Source organism: Sturnus vulgaris, chromosome 2, assembly GCF_052056855.1.
Source record: "Sturnus vulgaris isolate bStuVul1 chromosome 2, bStuVul1.hap1, whole genome shotgun sequence".
Taxonomy (NCBI): Eukaryota; Metazoa; Chordata; class Aves; order Passeriformes; family Sturnidae; genus Sturnus; species Sturnus vulgaris.
Genome location: NC_142244.1, coordinates 93,955,585 through 93,978,237, shown reverse-complemented (window position 1 = coordinate 93,978,237; position 22,653 = coordinate 93,955,585). Strand labels below are relative to the sequence as shown.

The following is a 22,653-nucleotide window of genomic DNA, read 5'->3' as shown; positions in this document are numbered from 1 at the left end:
CCGCTTCCCCCCGGCGGGAGCCGGTACCGGCCGCTCCGGGAGCCGCGCGCGGGACGGGACGGGGAGCGGGCACCGGGCACGGCCGCCGGCGCGCGCGTACCCGCCCCGCGTGACGTGCGCGCCGCCGGGGCCGCCCGGCGAGATCAGAGCGGCGCGCGCCGGGCAGGGGCCGGGCCGGTACCGGGCGAGCCCGCGCGCGCGCGCCAAGAGCGGGGAAGGGCGGGGGGAGCGGCGCGGGGGCGGCCCCGGCCCCGCCCGCCGGATAAAGCCCTGGGCGGTGCGCGCGGCGGGCAGAGCACAGCGGGCGGGGGGCGGGAGGGCTTTCTCGGTAGCGTATCCGCTCCGCCTGCCCTCCCTCGGCGGGACTGTAGTGGCGGCAGCGGCGGCGGCAGCGGCAGCGACGGGGGGCATGCGGGGCCGCGGGGCGCCGCGCCGCAGCGGCGGCGGCGAGCACATGGCATAGCCGGGGCACGGCCGCGAGCGCCGGGCCGGCGTCACAGCGGGTCCGGCGGGGCGAGCGCGGCTCTCTGCATGTGGCAAGTGAGGAGGCGAGCCAGGGAGCCCGGCGGCACCGGCGAGCACCCGGCGGCGCGGTCCTGAGCCGCCCGCCCACCATGGATTGCAGCCTCCTGCGGACCCTCGTGAGCCGATACGTGAGTACCGCCGGTGCCGCTCGCCCCCGGGCGCGGGGGGCAGTCCCCGCCGTGGCCCCGGGCTCGCAGGAAGGGCTCGGCTGGGAGTTGGGCGGTCCCGTGACCGGCTCGGCGGCCGGGGAGCCTCGGGGCCGCCGCACGTGATGCCCGGTGCGAGCGGGGATGCAGCAGCGCCGGCACCGGGTGTCGTGCAGCCCGCCCGCCCCACGGGACTGTCCGTCCGTCCCGGGCTGAACCTTCGCGGCTTGACCTGAGTTCAGAGCACTGTCGTTAACCGTGTGCTGCGATACGTAGTTAGCAGGGCAGATAAAACCTCTGAGTCCCCAGTTTGTTTTTTTTGTTTGTTTGTTTGTTTGTTTTTTAAATATGTTTGCTTTTGGTTTGTTTTCTTCCCCTTTCTCTTCGTCATATTGTTGCAGTCAAATGACTTTTTAATGGAATTGTCCAATTTTAGTATACTGACGAATGGTCGGAACGGTCCCAAGTTTTTGTAGGTGTACGTAGTCAGATTCAAGCACACCGGACTCGAAAGTGCTCTGGGGAAAGAGGGCTGATGTGGCTTGGTGGCCAGCGTGTGAAAACCCGCCTGTGTCGCCCGAAAGAGTAACTGGGCAGCGCATTAGAATGGGATCCAAGTGTAGGCTGAGGTGCGGCTCCAGTTCCATGGAACCCCTAATAAATACCCAGGATAATAGTTTAAGTAGATTAGCAGAATGCTTTTACGTGTGGGGTTGTTCAGTATAAGGCATGGGGACCACCAATACCAGGAAATGGCAAATTTCTGCTTTTGGCTGTAGAAAGAATTTTAAAAGATAGGGAGAGATAATAGGAATTTTCAAATACAAATAGCTTTTCTTCCTGTGCAGGAAGTACTTTTGCCTTGGTCAAAGTTTTCTCACTTACAGTAAATACACTTAGTTTTGTGTGTGCCAAGAGCTGTGTACACCTAATACAGGCTGAAGTCTTTTTGAAGTATAAACGAAGAAAAGTAGCAGAGATGAAAAATTATACTCTTTTTTTCTTCTCGTTTACCATAGGATATATGTGGGATGAGGGGAGAGTAGAGAGGTGGGTATTGAAAGCAGCTATGGATCTTTAAAAAATGGTCCTAAGAAAAGGAAGCGAATACTGCAAATAATGTGTAGCAACAATAATAATGAGATATAAGAGAGGCAGTGGTTTCTGGATATAGAGACCAGGTGAGTTATGCTGAGGTCTGGAAAGAGGTAGGATCAGTTTAGGTGTAGAGATCTGTCAGTGCTGATCTAACTGTTGGATTTACTTTAAGATTTCTTTCTTTTTTGTGTGCTCACATCTGGAGCCTGTACAAATGAAGTGGTCGTTTTGCACAGAGCAAGCACACTGTTAAGTCTCTTCGGCATAACATTGTTGCTAACCTCTTCCAAAGTAGGCTGAAGCATCAAATATGAAGGAAGTGGGCTTGAGAGCAGCTGCAGTAATGATATATGAGCAGACAGTATGTTGGAAGTAAGGGGCTTGAGCTGTTGAGTTGTGGACTATCACCATGCTCCTGTGCTGCTGATGAAACCAATGCAGCAGTCTAAAAGATAAATGAAACATTACTATATCCCACATGAAGAAGGCTTCCTATGCTTAGGTCAGACTATCTTCTGTATTGTGTTCGTGAAGATAGGCTATGCCTAAGTAATTGCCTAGGATGGCCCATGCTGCGTTGTATATTTTCACCTGTTGCTTCTTGTTATTCTGCTTCTGCTCAGTGTCTTAACTTTGAAACCTTTCTTCCGGGGAAAGGCAATTTTAAGGAAAAGGCACTGTAAGTAAATTTGTATTCATTTCAGCAAGACTGTTGTGGTCTGGCAACCTTATTTTTGTGTTGAGTGATTTTGCTTGTCTTTTTTTTTTTTTGTCTCCATGGTTTAACTACTTTTGTCTATCTACAGCAGTGAAAATGACAAGTACTAGTTTGACTGCTGGGCCTGAAACTGACTGCTCTGCATGAGTAGCAGATGTATGTGCTGGGGTATCACTCTGGAGTTGTTCACCAAAGCTCTGTATGCAGCAGCCAGGCACAAAGATGCTGATGTGCTTGCCACTTTCCAAACTGCTTTTAATAAGGGAGAGAAGGCAGCGACTCTTCTGGGGGAGAGCTATAGTGGATAGTTACATCTTGTGTTTATTCCAAAGCTCAACCTGAGTTCAGTTAAAGTCGATACAAAAAGATTTTTGTGATCAGGGTCTTAGAACTATGAATTTTTGTTCTGTGAGTCTCCTGGACTTGTTCATCTTCAGGTCCTTCCTAGAGAAGGCTGGTCTGTGCATTATGCTAGAGCCTTGGCATCTGGAGATGCTGAGTTAACTGGGAGCTCTTGTGGTATGATCTTGACAAAACAAACAGTTGTGATGGGATGTACTAATGGGGACTTCTGAAAGGATGGTTTCTAACAGTTCTGTCTCATTACTTTTCCTTCTCAGTCCTGTTTGTCATAGGGCGTAAAGGCATGAGTTAAATACTAGGGGGCTTGTTGTGGTTGGAAAGATCCCTCCCGTTCCTCTTTCCCTTACTGGACAGTTTGTGTCCTGAAGCAAGTGCAAAATCAGTGCACATATTTTCCAAGGCCCTGTGGAAGAATAGCAATGACTGGGTGCTGTCAGCTTCCTGGTTAGCATTTTCAAATATTTGCTGTTTTACCTGTATTGAGTGTCCTTTTTATATCTTTGAGGTATTGAAGAGTTTAGTGATGTGGGTTGAATAAAATAGATGTTCAGCATGCTAGTCATGCTGTACTTGATATTTCTTCACCAAGAGATGTTGTAGTGTCTTAGAAGGACAGAGGGAATTGTCTTTATCTTACTGAACTTTTAAATTGACGTTCTTTTTTTGTTCCTCTTTAGATCATTCTGCAAATTTTGGTTTATTTTCAGTTCATCTCTTGCTTCCTGTAACCATTACTGCAGACATACTCAATTTACAGGACTGATGGTGAAAAATAACTTTTTTTACCAAAACTGTTTGTTTCACTGCAGTAGAGCTGAGATGAAGTTCAGTTTTCCAAATCCTTTGTGATCTTTCAAGCTGATAAATATCACTGTAATTTTCTTATTTGTGTCTATTGAGGTTAATCTGTGCGTTTTACTGCTTTAGAATGCATATGAGCTGTGTTAGAGGCATCTTTAAGTAACAAAATAGAAACACCCTAGTATACAGCTTTGCTTCTACATGGGATCATAGGAGCTGAATAAATCTTCTACATTAAGATAAATAAAGATAAATTTTGATACCAAAAATTATTATTTTTATTTCCCAAATAATGGCTGTGTGTGGGTAGTATGAACATTACTTGGTGGAACTATACTTTTTGTCACATACTCTATAAAATATAACCTTTTTTATAGATGTTGCTTTTGCATCAGACAGAATAATTCTGTCTTCTCCTTGGATTCCCCAGAGGATATGTGCTGTCCCAGGGAGGGCAGCTGCACAGCCAGAGAATATTGAATTAGCATGGGGCATCCTGTAAGTGTCATGCAGAACCTGCTTAGTAACAAGAGAAACTTGTTAGCTTAATATTAAGCAGTGTACTATTTAGGGGAAAAAACAAACCTACGATGGCAATTAAAACTGCCTCCATACAAGATTAGCTTCTGTTTTGTAGTTTAAGTATTTGGGGCACTGTGAATATCATTAGGTGATCTGTTCTCCCTGTGTTAATGCAGCTGCTTTAGTTTTCTCTAAACACTTTTTTTTTTTTTTTTTTTTTGCTGGTGATAGGACTTCTGAAGTCTGTCCTCATCAAGTTAAAAGTTGGTTACTAATATTTAAACAGGTTTTGGTGACATCTTTCACAAAATGAGCACTTTGTTTAATAAAAGCTGTTTATGGCTGAACATGGATTTGGATATTCCTGAATATTGTTGATTTGAATATAGCTGGGCAATCTGGGAGGTGTTGCTCTTGAGCATATGCCTGTTTGGATGCTAAATGGTTGCTGAACATCTTGCAGCCTATGATGACAGTCTGGTCTGTATTTGTAAGACAGTTGGCCCTATAAGCTCCTGCCCAGGTTGATGGCTTTATGTTGTACAGTAAATGCTACTGGGTCAGAGGTCTGTATTGCTGAAGAGTTTTGCCTGTATTACGTAGTATATTTAGAGATCTTGCTACTTTACTGCTTCTCTTTCAGGTTCTCCTTTTACTTTAGGATTATAGATCTGGATCTTAAGTATGTGTTACCTGTCTAAGTATCTCTAAATGCAGGTAGTAGAAGGCAAGACGTGTTTCCAGAAGGAGCGGTGATTTACTACAGCTTTGGTCTCTGGGGAGCTGCTGGCCTATTAGTTGTGCAGGTATTTCTGAAAAGTCTCTTTTTTGGGAGGCTGGAATAAATTGAGTTTACAAATGAATGCTCTATTTTTCACTTTTGTAGAAGTGGGTCAACTTTAATCGTAGTTTGAGAAGACATTTGACTAGCTTAACAAGGAAGTTATGGTAGGGATTTTTAGCAAGTTCTTAACTAAGTTTCATGACAGCCTGTGACTTTTTGTCATTGACTTAGGTTATTTTGTTGCTTTTGGTTGGCATTATAATTCTAAAATTGTTTTCTAATTGTATTTCTTAAGTATTTTACTTGTTTATGTAGTCTTAGTAGACATAAATTAATATTGAACTTGAGTTTATTTATTTATCTAACTTTGATGCAGTAGAGGTTAATAACTGCTTTGATTGAAAGTTGGTGAAATTGTAAGCCTGGGTGCTTTATAGTAATTTGTGTCTTAAAGGACAATCCATTTGTCAAGTGTTTGAGATCACCTATTGTTTTTAATCTAAATTTAGTTAATTCCTTTGAGGGTGTTTGGTTGTTGCTTTAGCTTCTGAATTTATTCAGCCTCGGTTGTGCTCTTGCAGATGAGTATTAAACAGTGTCATCTATGTTTCTTAGTCAAGGTTCCTGTTAAACAGTTTTCTTCCTAGTCAAGTAAGTCAAAAGCATTGTGTTATGTTTTGTTTTTAAGTTCAGAGGTGTAATTTGACAAAATCTGAAGCTGTTTTAAGCTGTATATAGACACTTTTATATGACAGACTTTGCTAACTCTGAGTGTACAAAAGATTCTCGCTGCAGGATCTATCTATGTACTCATGGGTCAACAAAATTAGTATCTTGCAGCTCTTAAGGGTTTGTGTCTATTCCTGTAATCCATTTTTATTATCTCTTGTGCAAGACTGTGTGTCACAATGTTTTTTTGAAGCTTGAGATGCTTCCCATCTCTCAGCTCTGCTTCACTGCAGGTACCAGTTCTTCCTGCTGTGGGAGGTTCAACAGAGGGCATCAAACAGCATGAGTAAGTTTTGAATTCCTATTTCCCCAAGCACCACTGCTTTATTTGCCTAATTGCCCTTTTCTCTTATTTTTTGGGGAGTGGGTATCTGTATGGAGTGTTTCCTGCTGACTTTTCTGCAAGTTTATTTTAAAATAAGGCAGAGTTTCAAAGCTTCACTTGGAAGTTAATTCTTTCGAATGTGGCTGACAGAATTTGCCACTTCTGCAAATTTAGCTCTTCATACTGGTAGTGAGTCTTGTGTTCATTCTGGTTTGTAAAGTACTCTAAAGATATTTCAGTATTATCTGATCCTCAAAAAGTTCCCAGATACTCTCCTTTCCCCCATCAATTATTTATTGCTGAAGGGCAATAAACACGGAGAATTGTATGAGCTCTGTTTTTTTCCCCTCCCCCTGCTCCTGTCAATTAACTAATTTATGAAAGAAAACCATAACTTCCTTTTTCTTTTGAAAATAAACAAATGAAAATAGGATATTGCGTATGTAAAACAGTTGACTTACAGGAAGTCAGTGTACATATTACATGCTGGTTGCTATTGACTACAAAATATTACTCATCTGCACTCATCAGATGTTCTATGATAGTAGAAAACGTTGCTTTTGGAGCATCTAAATTGTAGGACTTTCAGTGACTTAAAATAGATCAAGAAGTTTTGATCTTTTTTTAGCATCAAAAATCCTGAGATAAGAACTGCATAGTTGCTTTTGTCTCTTGATAACATGTTGTTTGATTAAAAAAAAGTTGAATATTGTTCTGCTTTTATGCATTTTCTCAAACGTCACTGAGTTTCATTTCTGCAAGCAGGAAGCCTTTTGAAAATTATTTTTGGGAATGGAAGAGGATAAAGTATCTACTACATAGCACATTTATAGCTTAACATCTCTGATCACCATTTCTCATTGATCTTTTTCTTCTTTCATACAGTGGTAGTTGAAACAAGAAAAGTGATGAGGTGGAATGGGATTTTGTAATGAGTCTGATTTTTAAACCCCCAACACTTAAGAAACAGTGACTGGGCTGACAAGTAAAGCATTCCACAAATTCCATGGCTGTTTGTGTACTGTTTGTGGTGTTGAGATGGGCACAGTAAAACCTAGTCCATCTAATTAGGTTTAAGTGTGACTGGAAACCCATTGTGGTTTCTGAGGTGCTCCCATGGGATTTACTGTGGGGTGCCTCCTGCATGTCATGTGCAGGTGTGGCAGGGAGCAGAAACAAGAGAAAAAACCATGTCCCAGAGAAGACTGAGCAGATGTTTTAGAATCTGTTATGCAACTGGATTCAACTTTACTGGGGTTTTTTTGTTGGGCTTTTTTGTTGTTGTTTGAGCAAAATAGCATGCCTCTCTTCCTAGAAGTCTTTTAGACAGATGATAGTCTTTCCAGAATAATTCAGCTTATTCTAGTGGAATACATTATCCTGTGTAATGGAATACCATTACACAGGATAATGTATTATTTTTATTTGTATAATTGTTGAGGGACATTTGAGCTCAAGCTCATCTTGAGCTGTGGAGCAAAATTGCACTGGAATGCTATTATCTTCTCTGCTATAATTACCATGGCAACAGCTGCAGGTAGACAAGGCAAACCAGGGATTCTTGTTCTATATCATATGTACACAAGGTGTTTTTCTTCCCTTTCAGTAATGACTCTGAGAAGGCTGTGGCACAGACTCTTGAGTTGTCATTGAAAGTGTTTTATTTGGGTTATTTTCAATTTAACTTAGATTTTAATTTTGAAAGTACTGAGTATTTGTGGTACTATGTTAAAAAATGCACTCTTTTTAGGAAGAAACTGGCAGCCTAGCTTGGATTGTTCTAGGAGACTGAGGGGATGAGCCAGTGGCTCTGAAGTTTGTTTGGAAGATCACAGAAGACCACAGGCTGATAAGTCACGTCGATATCTTTGCAGATCTGGATGTTAATTTCTATGTGCATTCATCTTTTCTTGGGACAGGGATGACAGTATTGCCCACCTTTTCCATAGCAAGAAGTTTTAAGGGTACTTTAATCCTTCCAGGGGAACAAAATTACTGTGTCATAGGAAGAAAACTGGTTGTGAGCACAAGCCTGTAATGACTGTGTTTTGGGGTTGCTTTTTTTTCTTGTTACTTAGGTGGTATCAGGAGAAGCAATGCAGTTTCCCTCTTATTTCCCACTTTTTTCCCTCTTTATTCCTCCATCTGCATTCATATGTAGATAGGTGTACATGTGCTTCCTTACATCCTGTGCTATTCATTTAGCAACATCAAGAATTATGGCAAGGTTTACCAGGGATACAAATGTGTATTGGTATTAAAAAAAGTCTTCATATGAGCTCCATTCTGGTTACTGAGGCATACTGGCAAAGTGTGTTTTGGTATGATTTTATTTTTAGTAGTTGTTACTACTAGCATGGATGCTTAAGAATTTGGAGATTTCATATAAATATTTTTCCATTTATTTTGCTTTTCCCTGTAGACTAATTTCCCTTTTTGAAATAGGAGAATCTGTTTCCTTCATTAATCATTAAGCTCATCTAGATACTGACTGGGGTAAGGGAGGAATAGTGTTTCTTTTTCCTGGTGACACTCACTAATCTCTTTGCTTCAGTCAAAAGAGGATTTCATCTAACCTATTTTGAATAGAGGATTAAGGACAATTAGGCTCTTGCTCTGCTTCACCATTAAGATGGGATGTTGTGAAATCCTCTGAAAAGAACATCTGCTGATGTGCCATTAAAGTTTTGCAAAATTAATGTTAATAATCAAAATAGTTGTATGCAGGAAAAAAAAAAATCTTGTGTATGAAGTACTTGTCTGGAGGTAATTGTATGTAATTGGATGGACTGGGGAGAGAGAAGGAATTCTGAACTATCTGCCCCAGTAGTTTTTTTGTCTCTAATGCTTCTACTTTACACTGTGAAGTAGACATGCAGATGAACTGAAATGGATTTTTTTATCTGAATTGCTTCAGTAAGTTGCAATTCATACGTAGCATTTTACATAGTTCTTCACTTCTTTTCAAAATCCTATTAATGAGTTGTTTGCACAAATTATTGTAATGAAGTACAAACGCTGTCCATTATCTGTGCTTGTATAACTATTTTATGCTATTATATTCATTGAAGTAGCATCTCTTGAGATGAATCTGAATCAGCAGTGGCATTTGATGGCTGACATGAAACTGCTGTATTTGTCAAGAGGTCATTAGAAAATAAAACTGACAAATGCTACTGTTATTGGAACATATATGATGTGCACAAGACAGTATAAGGATTAGTGTGAAGGAAAAATGACTGTGTGTATTTTTAAGAAGTTTGGCTTACAATTTTTTCTCTAAATGGTAGAACTGGTTGCCTTCCATGAAGCATGGATAGTATTCTCTGAGGCTACAAAGAAGATAGTTGAGTAACACTTGCCTCTGAGAAATTGCACTTGCAGTCTTCATTTCATTGCTAGCAGTTGTAGGTAGGTTACTGAAACTCAGTTTCTTTAGGTTTATTTCCTGCAGAACACTAAAGAGTTGAACCTAATCCTATTTTTGGGATGGTAATATATCTGAAGAAGGGTCGTTGAGAAAAAGCTGAAGTATATTTACTTGGTCTTAATCTTGACATGGCTGTGAGTCGAATAAACTGTAATTTCCTAGGCTGGCATTATCCATGGTTCATGGATGAATGGAGTGTTTGGCTCTGGGATCCCAAATCTCACTTCAAGGAGAATTTGGTTCTGTTAGAATGTATCTGGTGTCTCTGGCTTGGGCTTGAGGCTGTAGTAACAGAGGGCAAGCCAGGCACTGGATGAGTTTTGGGAATGTGGAGGAAACATTGGGGAATTTGACATCTACTTATTCATGATTACTTTTCAGAGGGGGAAGACATTATTTAAAATTTAACTGCATTAATGTTCTTAAAACCAGATTGACATTTAATTATAGCATAGAATGTTCCTGTGTAGAAATACAATATGTATGCAAGAGGTTACTGTAAATGTAGGCTTAAAACAGTTTTTTGACTGAGTCATGGCTGAAAAAGTAAACTTTTATGCTGATACTTACAGAAGTATAATGTAAGTTCAGGCTAGATGTTTTGCTTTGGTTGAAAAGACTCCTTACACTCTAAGCAGATTTTGATAGGTTTATGTTAGTCCTTTTGTTTAATACTCAACATTTTTTCTCTAAACTTAGGCTACATTGGCATGCTGTTATTATTAGTGTGTTGTGTGTGTGTTACAGAATTGTAAACTTCTTTCTATTCAATTGGGTAGTTCCTTTTTCTTTGATTTTTTTCAGTGGAGTTGTACTAACAGTAACCATGATGTTTAGAGTTACCTTAATCTTTCATATTCTAGTCTCCTTACCATGAGTATGAACTTTGGAAAGCTTAACTCTGATAAATCAAACCTTTTGCTCACCTAGGCTAAGAAAAAATAATAACAAAAAAATCAAAATTTTATCAGGTAAACTTAAGTATTAAAAACATTATCAAGTTAATTTAATGTTTAAAATCCAGTATATAGATTTTAAATTGTCTTATACTTTTTATTTTTAAAGAATATTTAGTATTTTTATCCTTTTAAACCAAAATTTTAATCAGATTTTTATTTCCTGACTATCTTAAATAAGTAGTTTTCACAGTTCTGATCAAGTCCCCTTTATTTTAGACTTTAAGCTCTTCATATATTGTTGGTACAAGAGATACATAGCTAGTTGAATATGTAGTTGGTTGTTAATATCATAATGGGGAGAATGGGGGCAGGTGGGCTAAAGCTAGGCTAAGAAATGCTTAATGACAGTTACTGATCACAACTACACAATTCTTTGACCTTCTAAGATTAAAAAAAAAAAAAGAAACAGCACAAAAAGAACCCACAGGGTTATTGTAACTTCACCTGCAAATGCTGTGGTATTGTTAATCTCCTGAACAATATTAACTGGCTGCTTGCTATTTACAGCTGTCAAGTGATCAGATGGCCTAATTTGTTTGGAGGTGCCTGTGTATTGGCACTAAGAGGGAAGAAATGAAGAGAAAAATGGAAAAATGCTCTCTCCTTAGCCCAGAATGGCATGACTGCTTTAAGCTGATTCATGAATATGAATATGTTGACTTCTTGATGCTGTAAGCTTTTCTCTGACATAAGGAGGTTATGTTTCCCTGCTGGTTGGCTGTAATGACACAGAGGCAATAGGAAAGCTTCACATGCTTTTGTGAAGCAGTGCACAGTGAGCACAGGCAGGTAGAAAGACATGTTTATAAAGAGCAGTCTGGATTGTGGTTTTGCATCTCTTGCCTCTTTGCGCCCAGGAGGTCCCAAATTTAAAAAGCTTTTTTTTTTCCTTAAAGGAATGTTCTTAAACCTCTGACTTACTTCCTAAGAAGTGAAGAGGTTACCTTGAGCATTTTTACTCTGTTAGCAATATTTGCTGTAACTTATTTAAAGACCTTTTATGGCAACCTATATAGAAAATATGTTTTAAAAAAAATTACTTGAGGCTAAATTTCTGCCGGGCATATAGAATTAAAGTATCAGTATTCCTTTGCTGTTTTCTTGCAAACTAAGGTATTTTAAGATGAAAATAGTAATGCTTTTATGCAGGCATTTACTTTCTTAAATGTTAAAAATGGTGACAAAAGCCAAACAAAGTTTGCTTGACTTGTTGTTATAGTTGAGTCATTGAGAGAACTGCAAATACTTGCCGACCTTTAAGGCTAGTAAGACAGTGGTATTGGCTTTTTTTGCTTTCTCCCTCTGCCTGCAGTCAGACCACTTAATTCTGCTTATAATGACTATTTCTTGCTGCAGAATAGCAGCTGCTTGATTATATGGCTTGTAGCTGTTCTTTGTCACTATATGATAAAGAGAAAAACTGCTACTGCACTGTCAAATTCATAGTTGTGTCTTGGAGATGTGCAGCGGAAAAGAAGGAACGTGGACTTGAGCACAGGGAGCTTCCCACCGGCACTGGGCAGTCAGGTCAGTACAGGAGTGAAAAAGCCTGTTTGTGGTGCTGCTGGCAGCTGCATCTTGTCACTTCTTCCTTAAACTGATTAAAGGTGTGATCTGGACTTGCCTTCAGTTTCCTGCAGGATGTGGAAAAGACCCAAGCAGAAGTGTTGAGCGAGCTGAGGCAGTGGTGTGTGCTCCTGGAGTCGTGCAGGAGCTGTCAGGAGCAGCTCTGGCTGCACAGACAGCTTTGTGCTTGCCTTCCCTCTTGGGATGTGCTGTTGGCTCGTTCATAGAGACATCTGTTTCACTTTGCTGAGTGACAAAGCACTGGGCAGGGACTGTGTGGGTGCGTTCCTGGAGAGACAGCTCTGTTCCTCTGCGTTTGAGGCTGAAATGGGTAAAGCAGTAACAAGTTTTGCTGTGAGGAAAGCAGTGCTGCCAAGTGCCAGAGTTCTAGGTAGTTCTTCTCACTGGAATGAAGTGACATCCCTGAGTGCTGACTGATGAGTCAGGGGCTGATTTGGCAAGATGCTGATATCATGGCACACTGCCTTGTTTTGTGAGTAGCAACTGGCATCAGAGAAGTAATTGAGAGAGGGATGGGAGTTAATAGTTTGTGTGAATGTCAAGAAGCTTGGTGATTTATACAATGAGGAGAAGTATGTGGGGACTACATACTGGAGGGAATGTTACTTAAAAATAAACCAACCAGGAATTAACTCCACCTTTTTTTTTTCCCAGACTCTGATGTGCATGCTCTTGCAGCACATGTCATATGACTTGACCTTGCTAAATTTCTAAGTGCAGTCAAAACATAATGATGTGCGGGGGAAATGGAACAGCTCTTAAATGCCTAATATTTCCTCCTGTGTTTATGAGAACATGTTTCATAGAAATAAGGATGCCAGTGCAGGAATACTTCAAGACTGTGAAAGTCTGTAGCACAGGCAGCTCTGGGCGACTGGTATCTTTGGTTTAATGTGAAGAACAGTGTCAAATGCTTAAAAAGGTTTGCTTTGCATGAAGACAAGCTGCACACAATCTATTTCACTAATCTTATTTGGAATGAATTAATTCTGAAAATAATGACTTAAACTCAGCATTTCTAAAACAAGCAACAAAAAATATTTGTTAATATTAGGCTAGTCTGAAAAAGCTTCACGCTTTTTACTTCTCTTTCAATAAAAAGTGACAAGATAATCTGGAGAGATCCCTTCTAACCTGCCTTGCTCTAATTATAAAATAAGAGAATTCTACTTAATTTAAAGGAGAAAATACTCTTGCCTCTTTTGCAGCCATCTTGTTTTTCATCTCTGAGCCTATGGAAGTAATAAGACATCCTAAAGTTTAAAACTGGTCCTGTAGATAAAGCTGCATAACACCCTTAAGTGATGATCCAGAGGCTCCACAGCAGTAATTAGACTGTGTGGTGTGTTTGTTCATTTGTGCTTTAAGATCACTACAACAAAGGTTCACAACTTCCCTGTGCTTCTCTGCTCAGTGAAAACTACTGTAGGTGGAACTGAGGCTTTCATAGCTGAGCACCTAACCAGGCTAACATATTTCTCCTGGTTCACATTCTTCTAGTTAAAGAAAAATTATTGCAGTCAGCCTATACATGGTTATTATCATCATTCGCTACTCTCTTTAATTCCTGTGCCTATTACAAAACCTTTTTCCTTCAAAAATGCTTTTTCTCAAAGTAGTGAGTAATTTGTTAAGCTGTCTGATTCATGTACCTTAATTCAGATGTTCATAATACCGAAGGAAGTTCTATCCTGGAGAAGGATGGTAGTGAGTAGCTAGGTGGAGAGGGAGCTGTGCGTGGAAGCCCTTTGAGAGCTACATGCCTGTAACTTAATTTGGAAACTGCTGTTGTGTGTGACCTGAGAGGCTGGAAAAGAAAAGCTACTAGACTTTAATTAGTAACAAATAGTGTGAAAATGCTTGTGCCCTTGAGACTTAAGCTGGCCTGTCTCAGCTTTCGTGACAAGATCGTTGTCATCATGGAGCACTGATGGGTGCATGTGTTCTGAGGGCTTACTCTGGAGCTCCATTTAGGTGCTGAAACTACATGTGTTTAGTTTGGGGAGTGTGGGAATGGTAAAAAGAAGATAGCATCAACTCAAGACATTGTTATAGAGTTATTTATGCAATGCCATTCATACTGGATCATGGTAATGGGCATGTAAGAGTAAGCTGTTCTTGAAACACTTCTTACTGGGTTAAGAAATTAAAAGTTTTGGAAAGGATCTCAGGCCTTAAGTTGAGAAAAAGGTGGTGAAGAGTATTTGACTGTTAGGAAGGAAAATATAAAAATAAAACCTCTGATCTCGGTGTAGTTGACATGTTCTCTTAAAGTAATTCAGGTTTATGCAGTAGGTTTCTATGTCTATTTTAAAATATCAAAGAGAGAAGAATGGTGAAAGAATATTCCATAGAAGAGTGGGAGTCCTTGGCTGAAAGAGAAACTTGAGTACTTGATATCATGTGCTTGAAGTCACGTGTTGTAATGTGTCCTTCTGTGGTTTCTGAGCTAGTGGTTGAGGGAGAGCAGGCTATAAATACTTCTCTGTTCTCCACTTATGTGGTCAGTTGAAGCTTGATCGAACTTTTATTTAGAACTTGACCACTAAATTGGCAAATTAAGCCAGCTTTCCTGCTTCTGATTTGAGTTTACTCTTAAAAAATAAAAGGCAAAGTGAATCTACCTGCTCCTGCTAAGTGTTTTAAATTGGGATGCACTCTCAAGAGGCATTTTCTAAAAGAGGATCTGAAAGTTTTGGTAGGCTACTTCAGGAGGAAGATTTTCCTTCCTCTCTTTGGAGTAGACTTTTGAAGAATTAATGATACTCGTTTGGAAAGGCTGAGCCCAGTACAATCCATTTACATAAAACAATCTTTGCTAATAATGTTTATTTTTATAAGCAAATGTGTTAAAACATCTGGTCTTATTTTGCACTGTTCATGGATGCTTCTTGGATTAGTCTTTAAAATACTGGAGACATTCCTGAAAAGGCTTAATTCTGAGCCTAAGCTCAGAAAGTATAACAACCCTTGCTCTGGAGGACATCTAACAGCCTCACTTGGCTTGCTAAAGCTCTGCTTGTGCAGCATTTGTTTCCTCTGCAGATGGTTCAGGATGCTCTGTTTCTCCATGCACTGTGTCAGAATAATGAATTCATCTGTAAGTCCAGATGCATCCTATACCAGTGCCTCAATTTCCCTTTAGTGCTGCCTCAGGTAATCTTACTATGGTTCCTGTTTCTTCTGTAGAGGCTTTCTTAAAGATCTCTTTCTGCTCAGATTCCTGGTTCATTGTTCCACAGTTATTATCCTTCCTGAGCCCAGACTGTGCCAGGAGGGTCTCTCTGCAGTTCTTTGCCCACCTTGTCCATCTCCTTTTATGTGCCCCTACTGAGAAGTTACAGGGAACGACACTGAACTCCAAATGAGTTCCCGTGCTCTAAGAGAAACATTGCCTCCCTCCTTCCCACAGTCTGCCCTGGGTCATCTGATCCCCAGCTGACCAGATCAGCTGTTGCTGTGTGGGGCCTTATACAGGAAGGATGAATTGACCCTTGCTTCCTTTGAAGATCCCACTGCTTTGGGTGGTTGGAAAACTACAGCCAAAAAAGCCTTCTTTTGTTATCTCCCTCAAACTGAGCTGAAGTATATGACTGAAAGGATTATGCCACACTGGGTTACTAAATATATATTTGCATGACATTCTTACAGTAAAAAGAAAAACACAATGATAGCTATCTCCAGTAATGACAGGAGTACCTTCTTTTAGTGGACATCATTGCCAAAACTTTATTTTAGTACCTTCAAAGTGATTAGTACAGAAAACAGTGCTGCAGCTGTCTTGGCAGGCTGTGCTAGGAAGAAGTGCAGTTCCTAATTTAGTGTGTATCTGATTGATGCATTTCAAAGTGGCAATTCAGCCTGGCAGCAAAAGAGGACTGAAAGCTGGTGCTGAGCACAGTAGGGTTTAGCTTATGGTAGCTCAGGGCTACTTTGTTCTGTACAAAGGGGAAATGTTAGTGTGTTCACCCTGTCCCCTCAGAGAAATGGATTGCAGGATGGTCAGTGTTGCAGCCTGGCTGCTTATTGCTAGAAGGGGTTGGAAAATAAAGGTCTGTTTTGAAACAGGTGCCTTGCTGTCTTTGAGGCTTTGTGACTTTGACTGGCCTACTAGCTGTGAAGCAAGTTCTGTACCTGGGAGAACCACCTGAAAAAATTCCCAGCCAGCATTATTTTGGCCTGTCCAGGTCAGGTTTAGATTTTAGGTTATCTAAATAATGATCTGATGCTTAGACTGGGAAGCTTTTGTGAGGACACTGGTTGCTATTGGGTCACTTCAAATAAAACTTAAAATCTGGAAGCTTGTTCTTACAGGCACATGGTTTACAGGAGGGTACATAAAGCTGTCTTGTAGCAGTTTTATGGAGTCAGCAGGAGCCTGAGGGTAGCATGCTTTTTTTGGCCTCTTGCTAGAGACTCACAGGTAAAAGATTGCATTGCAGTGTGTGCTGAGCCTGCCAAACCCCAGGAATTGTGGTTATTGCTGCAGTGCAAGATGTATCTCCTTGATTGGGATAAATCTGGAAGTTGCAGTGGGGTTGCTGTGTCTAATCATTGCTCTATGTGCCTGTTGCCTTGACACATGGCTATATGATTACCACCAGGACAACTGTGTAAAAAGCTTAGTGAAAAACAGATTTAGTATAAGCCAAAACTTTCCTTGGGTGACAGGGGATGAGTTATTGAGGAAAGTGTATTGTTAAGGCTCCTGTATTCTTCATTTTATGGCCTTTTTTGTAGATGTAACACACCTAGTTAGGTTTAAGTTTGCTATTCTGAAAATGGAACCGTTGCTGACAGAGGAGGATAGATACATTTTCATTGCATGCATGGAGCATGGTAAACACTGGTGACCTTTCTAGATTTGTAACATACAGCAATGGAAAGCTTGGAAAAGCATTGGCTGTCTTTTGCTTCACTAAAAATGTTTTCCTAATTTTTTTTTTCAGGTAGTGAAGAATGTCCATTTTACAGAAAACTATTTGATGCTTGTTGACCTTAAAGCAAAGGGTTAAGCTGTCTCATGAGGCTGCTTTTTGTCCTGGAAAGAATCAGCAGTGAAAGTTAGGCTGTCAGCTTTGTTTGCATTTTCCAGCTGTTGTGCACTTGCCAGCATCTTTTAAATGTTTTAAATGTAGCTTTTGTACTTTTCTAATGCATAACATTTGTATGCAGTGGTTCTTGTAAGGATGCCAGAACAGCCATATAGTAAATATTTAATAAGAATAGTAAAGATTTCTTGTTCTCAACAGGCTAAGTTCTGATCTAAAGGAAGTGAAATTGCCATTTTAAATTATTTATGGAATGCTGCACATAAGGAGATATGGTTTGTTTGCTTTATTATACCTAGATGTTAGGAGTAAAGGTCTCAGTTTAGTTAAGACATAAATGGTGTGAGTGGTTTTTAAGCATGATAAAAACCTAAGTAATCCTACTTTTATGACTGTGAATGATACATCCTTATCCAAGATGTGGATAAGCTGGGCACCACAGCTGTAGTACAGGTTGAATGATGGAAATTCTCCTGTCACTCCATACTTCAGCTGACTCAGGTTTTGGAGTCCTTGCTTTGTAACCCTTTATCTGAAAAGCATGAACTGTTTGCTTGAAAGTCTTAATAATGGAACTGTCACTTGTGCTAAAAAATATTTTTTAATATGTCAGACATGTCTGTCAGCGCTCATGGGAACACGAATTTCCCTTGTGCTTAACTAGTATTAAAAGAGAAATGATTATTGGTATGTCTGTAACTTCAGTGTAAGGGGAAAGAAAGTGAAGCAGGTGTGGTTGATTCTTTGAGCATCTAATGAAACATGCAAGAAGTATTCTTTCCTCTTTGTTCAAATACAAAAGGGACTAGGGAAGAAGTGAAAAGAGGTAGTGAGCTGAAGGTAAAGGAGGCTAAAGTTGTTACAGAAGAGGGAAAAAAAAGGAAAAAAAACCGTGGGTATCCCTCTATCCTGAGACATAAAGCTTCAAGTGCAAGTCCTTGGGTGTTTAGTCAGTTGAGACACCCTGTATCTGTCCCTTCTCCCCTCCCTCACTATTACTGTTTGATTTCTGATGTGTGGGATGAAGAGTGTTAAAATAGAGGTGAAATGTGAAAATTTCTAAAGATTCTGAAGTAGGGGCTTACTGGATTTTCACAGTAAGGGCCCATTATTTAAGGAGTTAGCTCTCTGGAAAGAGAGAGGGCTTTGTTTCAGCATTACCATTTTCACAGGTGTTTGTTTTTATTGTGAGTGTTTGGTTGTTGGGGTTTTTGTTTGTTTGTTTTCCCTGGGCAGCACAGCTCTTTTCAGGGATAATAAATATTTATTTCAAAGCTGAGTCTGTGCTAATGATGGCCTTTAAGTGTAATGCTGGTCTGGTGAGAAGCTCCTGTAGTTTTTAGAATATTAAAAAAAGAATGAGCAAGATTGCCTGGCAAACAAATACAGGTTGTACATGAGAGGAATAATGCTTCTTTAAAGTGAAAAGCTCAGACATACTTTTTAACATATCTCAACATTGCAGTTTACTTTTGATGTTGAGATTTTCTTTTACTTTCTACTATTAATTTACTTTTTTGCTTATTATGCTCCGAAGAAGAAACTAAGTTGTCTTTCACAAGCTTGAGTGTATCTGGAGTGAAAACACATTGTTTTATTTGAAAACACATGAGTATGTTCTGCAACTTTTAATATAAATGATCCAAACTCCTCTTTGCAAATTAGGAGAGATTCAAAGTAGAACCCATTGAAGTTAAACTCCATAAAAAAACCCCAAGTTCCTGCTTTCATATTGCATCCCAATGGGTTTCCTCTGTTTTCTGTTAAAATAAACCCATTCTGAAGCCCTTAGTGTGTGCTTATATCTGGCTGACTGTTTTCCACTTCAAAATAGTAGCTCAAGGCACAAGCATTCTATTTGTGTTCAAATAATGTCACCTCTGAAAATGCTGGTAATTACTCTGTTTTATGAGCCTGTTATTTTTTTAGTTTGGACAAGATAGCATGAATCCTTGCTATTGAGAGATTTTTTTTTTTTTAATTTTTAGAGTATAAGGTAGTCTTTATAAATAGACATGAATATTAACAAATATGTTATTGCAACATTAAAAAGGCTTTAATGATCAGGGTTTTAAAAATCACTAGGTTGTGGCTTAAATCTACTGAGGTTTGCTTTAAACTATCTTGATGTCTTTGGGGGGATTGAAATAGAGCCTGTGAGTTCATTTTCTACAGCTGTTGTGCATGCTATATCTTTAATAAAAGACATGATAGTAGATGTGTGCATGTTAATATTAGTGGACCTGGAGAGAGTTACTGGACTTCTTGTGTTCTGAAACATTGTATGAATTAGACTTGACAATTTATTTTAAGCTGTTTCGTTTTGGGGTAATAAAGATGTGATTGTATACTGTGAGTTCATGTATGTGTATACAAACATAATTTTTTTTGTGAGAACAAATTGCAGTTTGTAGATACCAAGCATGTAAGTGTTCAGAGAAGAAAATTAAATGTGAGCGCTGTCACTGTTTAAAGTCTCCATATTTATCTTCTAAGTAGCCCTTTCCATTTCCCTTATTTGAATGTACAACTTCTGCTTCTGAAATAATTTCTCAGTTTCCCAAATGATAAAATGTGTTTGGTTTTGTTTTGCATACATTTTTAAAATGTTGCTTCCCATGTGTACTGCAGAAAAAGTAAATCTATTTAGCAAAAGAAACAGCCAATTTCTGAGTCATGTCTGGTTGAATCCACATTTGGAATTTTCTGCTTCTGTGTCTGAGCTTCTGAGGAACCTGTTTCTTTCCTGGATTTCATGCTCAAGAGTCTTTGATAGGCAGATGTTTGCAGTTCTCTATCCTTTCTTGTCTGAATTTTGAGACCTCTCCCTGGCTTTTAGCATGCTCTATTAGTTTGGTCCTTTTGTAGAAAGGCTCGTTATTTCCTCCAGATTGGAGGAAAAGCCTGTCCCTTGTGTAGGAGCCTTTCTGGTCTATCACCTGGTTAACTAAGAGCAGAAATTATCTGATGTAAGGTCTTAAGTGGAATTTTTTTGTTAAAACTTAACTTTGTGTATGTTTCTGATTCTTCAAAGTGCCAAAATGGGTTTGCTTGTAGAGAATGAAGTATTGAAACACTCATGACATTGAGCCAAACATAAATCTTGCTAGTTTTACTTTACTTATATGCAGAATAATTTCAGAATATGCTCTTCTTTCAGTAGAACCCTCACAGGTTGTTTGGTTGCTTATTGTTTGTTTGGTGGTTTTTGTTACTGTGGGTTTCTATGTTTTTGTTTTTTTTTTTAAGGTGATGGTAAGAAAGGAGCACTGAAATACTGTTCTTGCTAGGTTTTCCCTCATCTTATTTCAAGGAGTTGAAGTTACTAGCTTAGATAGCTTTTTGATTGAAAAAACATCCTAGAGAAAGGGTAATAGAGTAGATTGTTCCAAAATGATTAATAATCAGCAAGCCATGCTTTCCAACTATAAACAGTATTGTCCATTTAGAAAATGCTTTTCTTCTATGTCTTAGTACTCTTGAATATTTTTGTTTGACTAGTTGCAGGTGCATGCAGAGTTGTGTTGTCCTTGAGATCTCTACATGCTTTGTGTTCTAATGTGGGTCATGCATTTACCAGTTCTGATATAATAAAAACATTTGTCATGGAAAAGTAGTACGTAAGTGAAGACTTACACTTGGGTATGGAAGGGAGGTAGGGAGAAAGCAAAACCTTAAAAATGGTGTAAAAGAGTGGTTTATCAGAGCATATGTCACAGACTTAGACTTTAATTTCATACTTCAACTATTTAAAACATTGGAAGAATTAAATACTTGGCAGTGTTAATCAGCTCAAGTGTAGATTTAAAAATTAAACCCAAGGGAATGCTTAGACCCAGTTCCATAGGTTGTTTGTTAGGACCCTTACTGAGGGATGCTGTTCCCTGCATGAAGAGAGCTCTTTCAGAAACTGAGCAATCTAGAGAGTATTGGGGCATCAGGATGTGTGAGAAACTAAGAGAAGTGAGGGTTATTTTTCTGTTTCTGCATAAATCCCTGAAGGCTCCTGTTGCAGCACAGTTAGTTTGAAGGATGCCTCTCTGATATCAAGTGTGTTTTGTTTTCTTGATTAGCAATATTGCCATTTACTGCAGTGCTAACATTAGACTCCTCACCTACTACAGCGATATATGATAAAAGCCCAATCAGTAGAAGCAGCTGCTCAGACAGTAATGACTCCTTCCTACAGTGCCATATTTATAACATTGATGACCTGGAGTAATGTGACTCTTGGACTGATATTGCTGCAGTAGAGATGGATATAAATGAGGAAGGAAGAAAACACTGCCTGCATAAAGAAAATATGTTCTAAAATCGATACCAAGTTTCCACTCCTTTGTATTTTCTGAATCTTGTAGCATTGTGAACTACCATGTTATTTAGTAGGGGGTATAAAGTTGCCTCAGGTACGGTTAAGTAAATTATTTGAGCTTAGAATAGAGCTTTGTTATTCTTCTTGTTAGTTACTGCCATTTATTGCACTTATGAAAAAAACCGCATGTTTTAATCTTAGAGGATAAATCCCACACAATGTATTGTGATGGTACATGTAGATGTTACCCTACTTCTGTGTATTTAAAAAGGAAAAAAAATCACTTTGAGACTCCTTGAGATTTCAGGATTGCCTCTGATGTAATGTCTGCTACTTCTGTGTGCATGTTTGAAACTTTCATGTTGTAATGCATCCTGTATGCTGCTGTTATGCATTGTGGAAAGCAACTTCACTCTCCATTACTGACATGGCTTTCTAACATCTTATGGAGTGGCCTTGCCTTTGTGCTCTCCAGCAGCGATACTGTCTGTGAAGCATCCTTCCTTTTAACTGGTATTACACACTAGCTGAGTCTGCTTCAAGGGAAAAGTGTTGCTCTCATTTCTCCAGTCATCAGGCCTGCTACTGTGGGAAAGTCCAGCTTAACAAGTGTCTCCCAGTGGCAAGTAAACATTTGTTCATTTAAATTTTTCGGTCTGTATCTGACTTGTTCTTAAATTTTGTATAATTTTTTTTTGTCTTAAGAAAAATCTAAGACACCAAAAATGAAGGCAGGGCACTCAATGGCATCTAGTGTGCAGGTTATACTTCTCAAGAACAAGTTTATATTGGTTTAAATCTTGAGAGTAAATGGCCAAAGCAAAGATTGAGTTATTACATTGTCATCTGGGCATCTTAGAGCTGAAAATGGCATGCCACTAATAGCTTTACTTTCTCAAGAGACATTGAAGAATAGAGTGACTAAAAGAATAAAATTGTTAGATATTTAGGTAGCAATTGTATTTTTGTTACGAATTAAGATTATTCATCTTTATTTTGGTATTCTGACTGTGTAAAAGTTTGTAGTCTAAATTGTAGGAAGGCAGCTATTTAGCTATTTATGCCTGGTTTGTAGGAGGATCAGCCATTATGTATACAATTGGTATCAGATGAATTAAAGCTTTGTAGAAACAGACATGTGTGGTGCCCCACCCCAGTCCAGTATGTAAATAATTTAATACATTCAAGAATTTTTGTAATTTTGACCTTCTGAGATTAGCTAGGTCACTAATGGGCATGCTTGAAGACTTACCAAGGAAGTAAATGCTGGTGAATTGCTGTCTGTGTTTCCAAATCTGGTTGA

General features: G+C 39.5%; 1 protein-coding gene across 5 annotated transcripts in view; it reads left to right on the top strand.

Annotated features, from left to right (window-relative positions):
- The first annotated feature begins 423 nt into the window (after positions 1–423).
- The window catches only part of ATP11A (ATPase phospholipid transporting 11A), a 117,115-nt gene continuing 94,885 nt past the window's right edge, over positions 424–22,653 (top strand). For 2 of the 5 annotated variants that reach the window (XM_014885104.2, XM_088160157.1), the window contains exon 1: positions 462–653. In XM_014885104.2, the coding sequence (XP_014740590.1) occupies positions 615–653 (39 nt within the window). In that variant the 5' untranslated portion in view covers positions 462–614. Of the gene's footprint in view, positions 654–22,653 lie in introns of all 5 variants that reach the window. The other 3 variants (XM_088160155.1, XM_088160156.1, XM_088160154.1) reach the window with 3 other exon arrangements.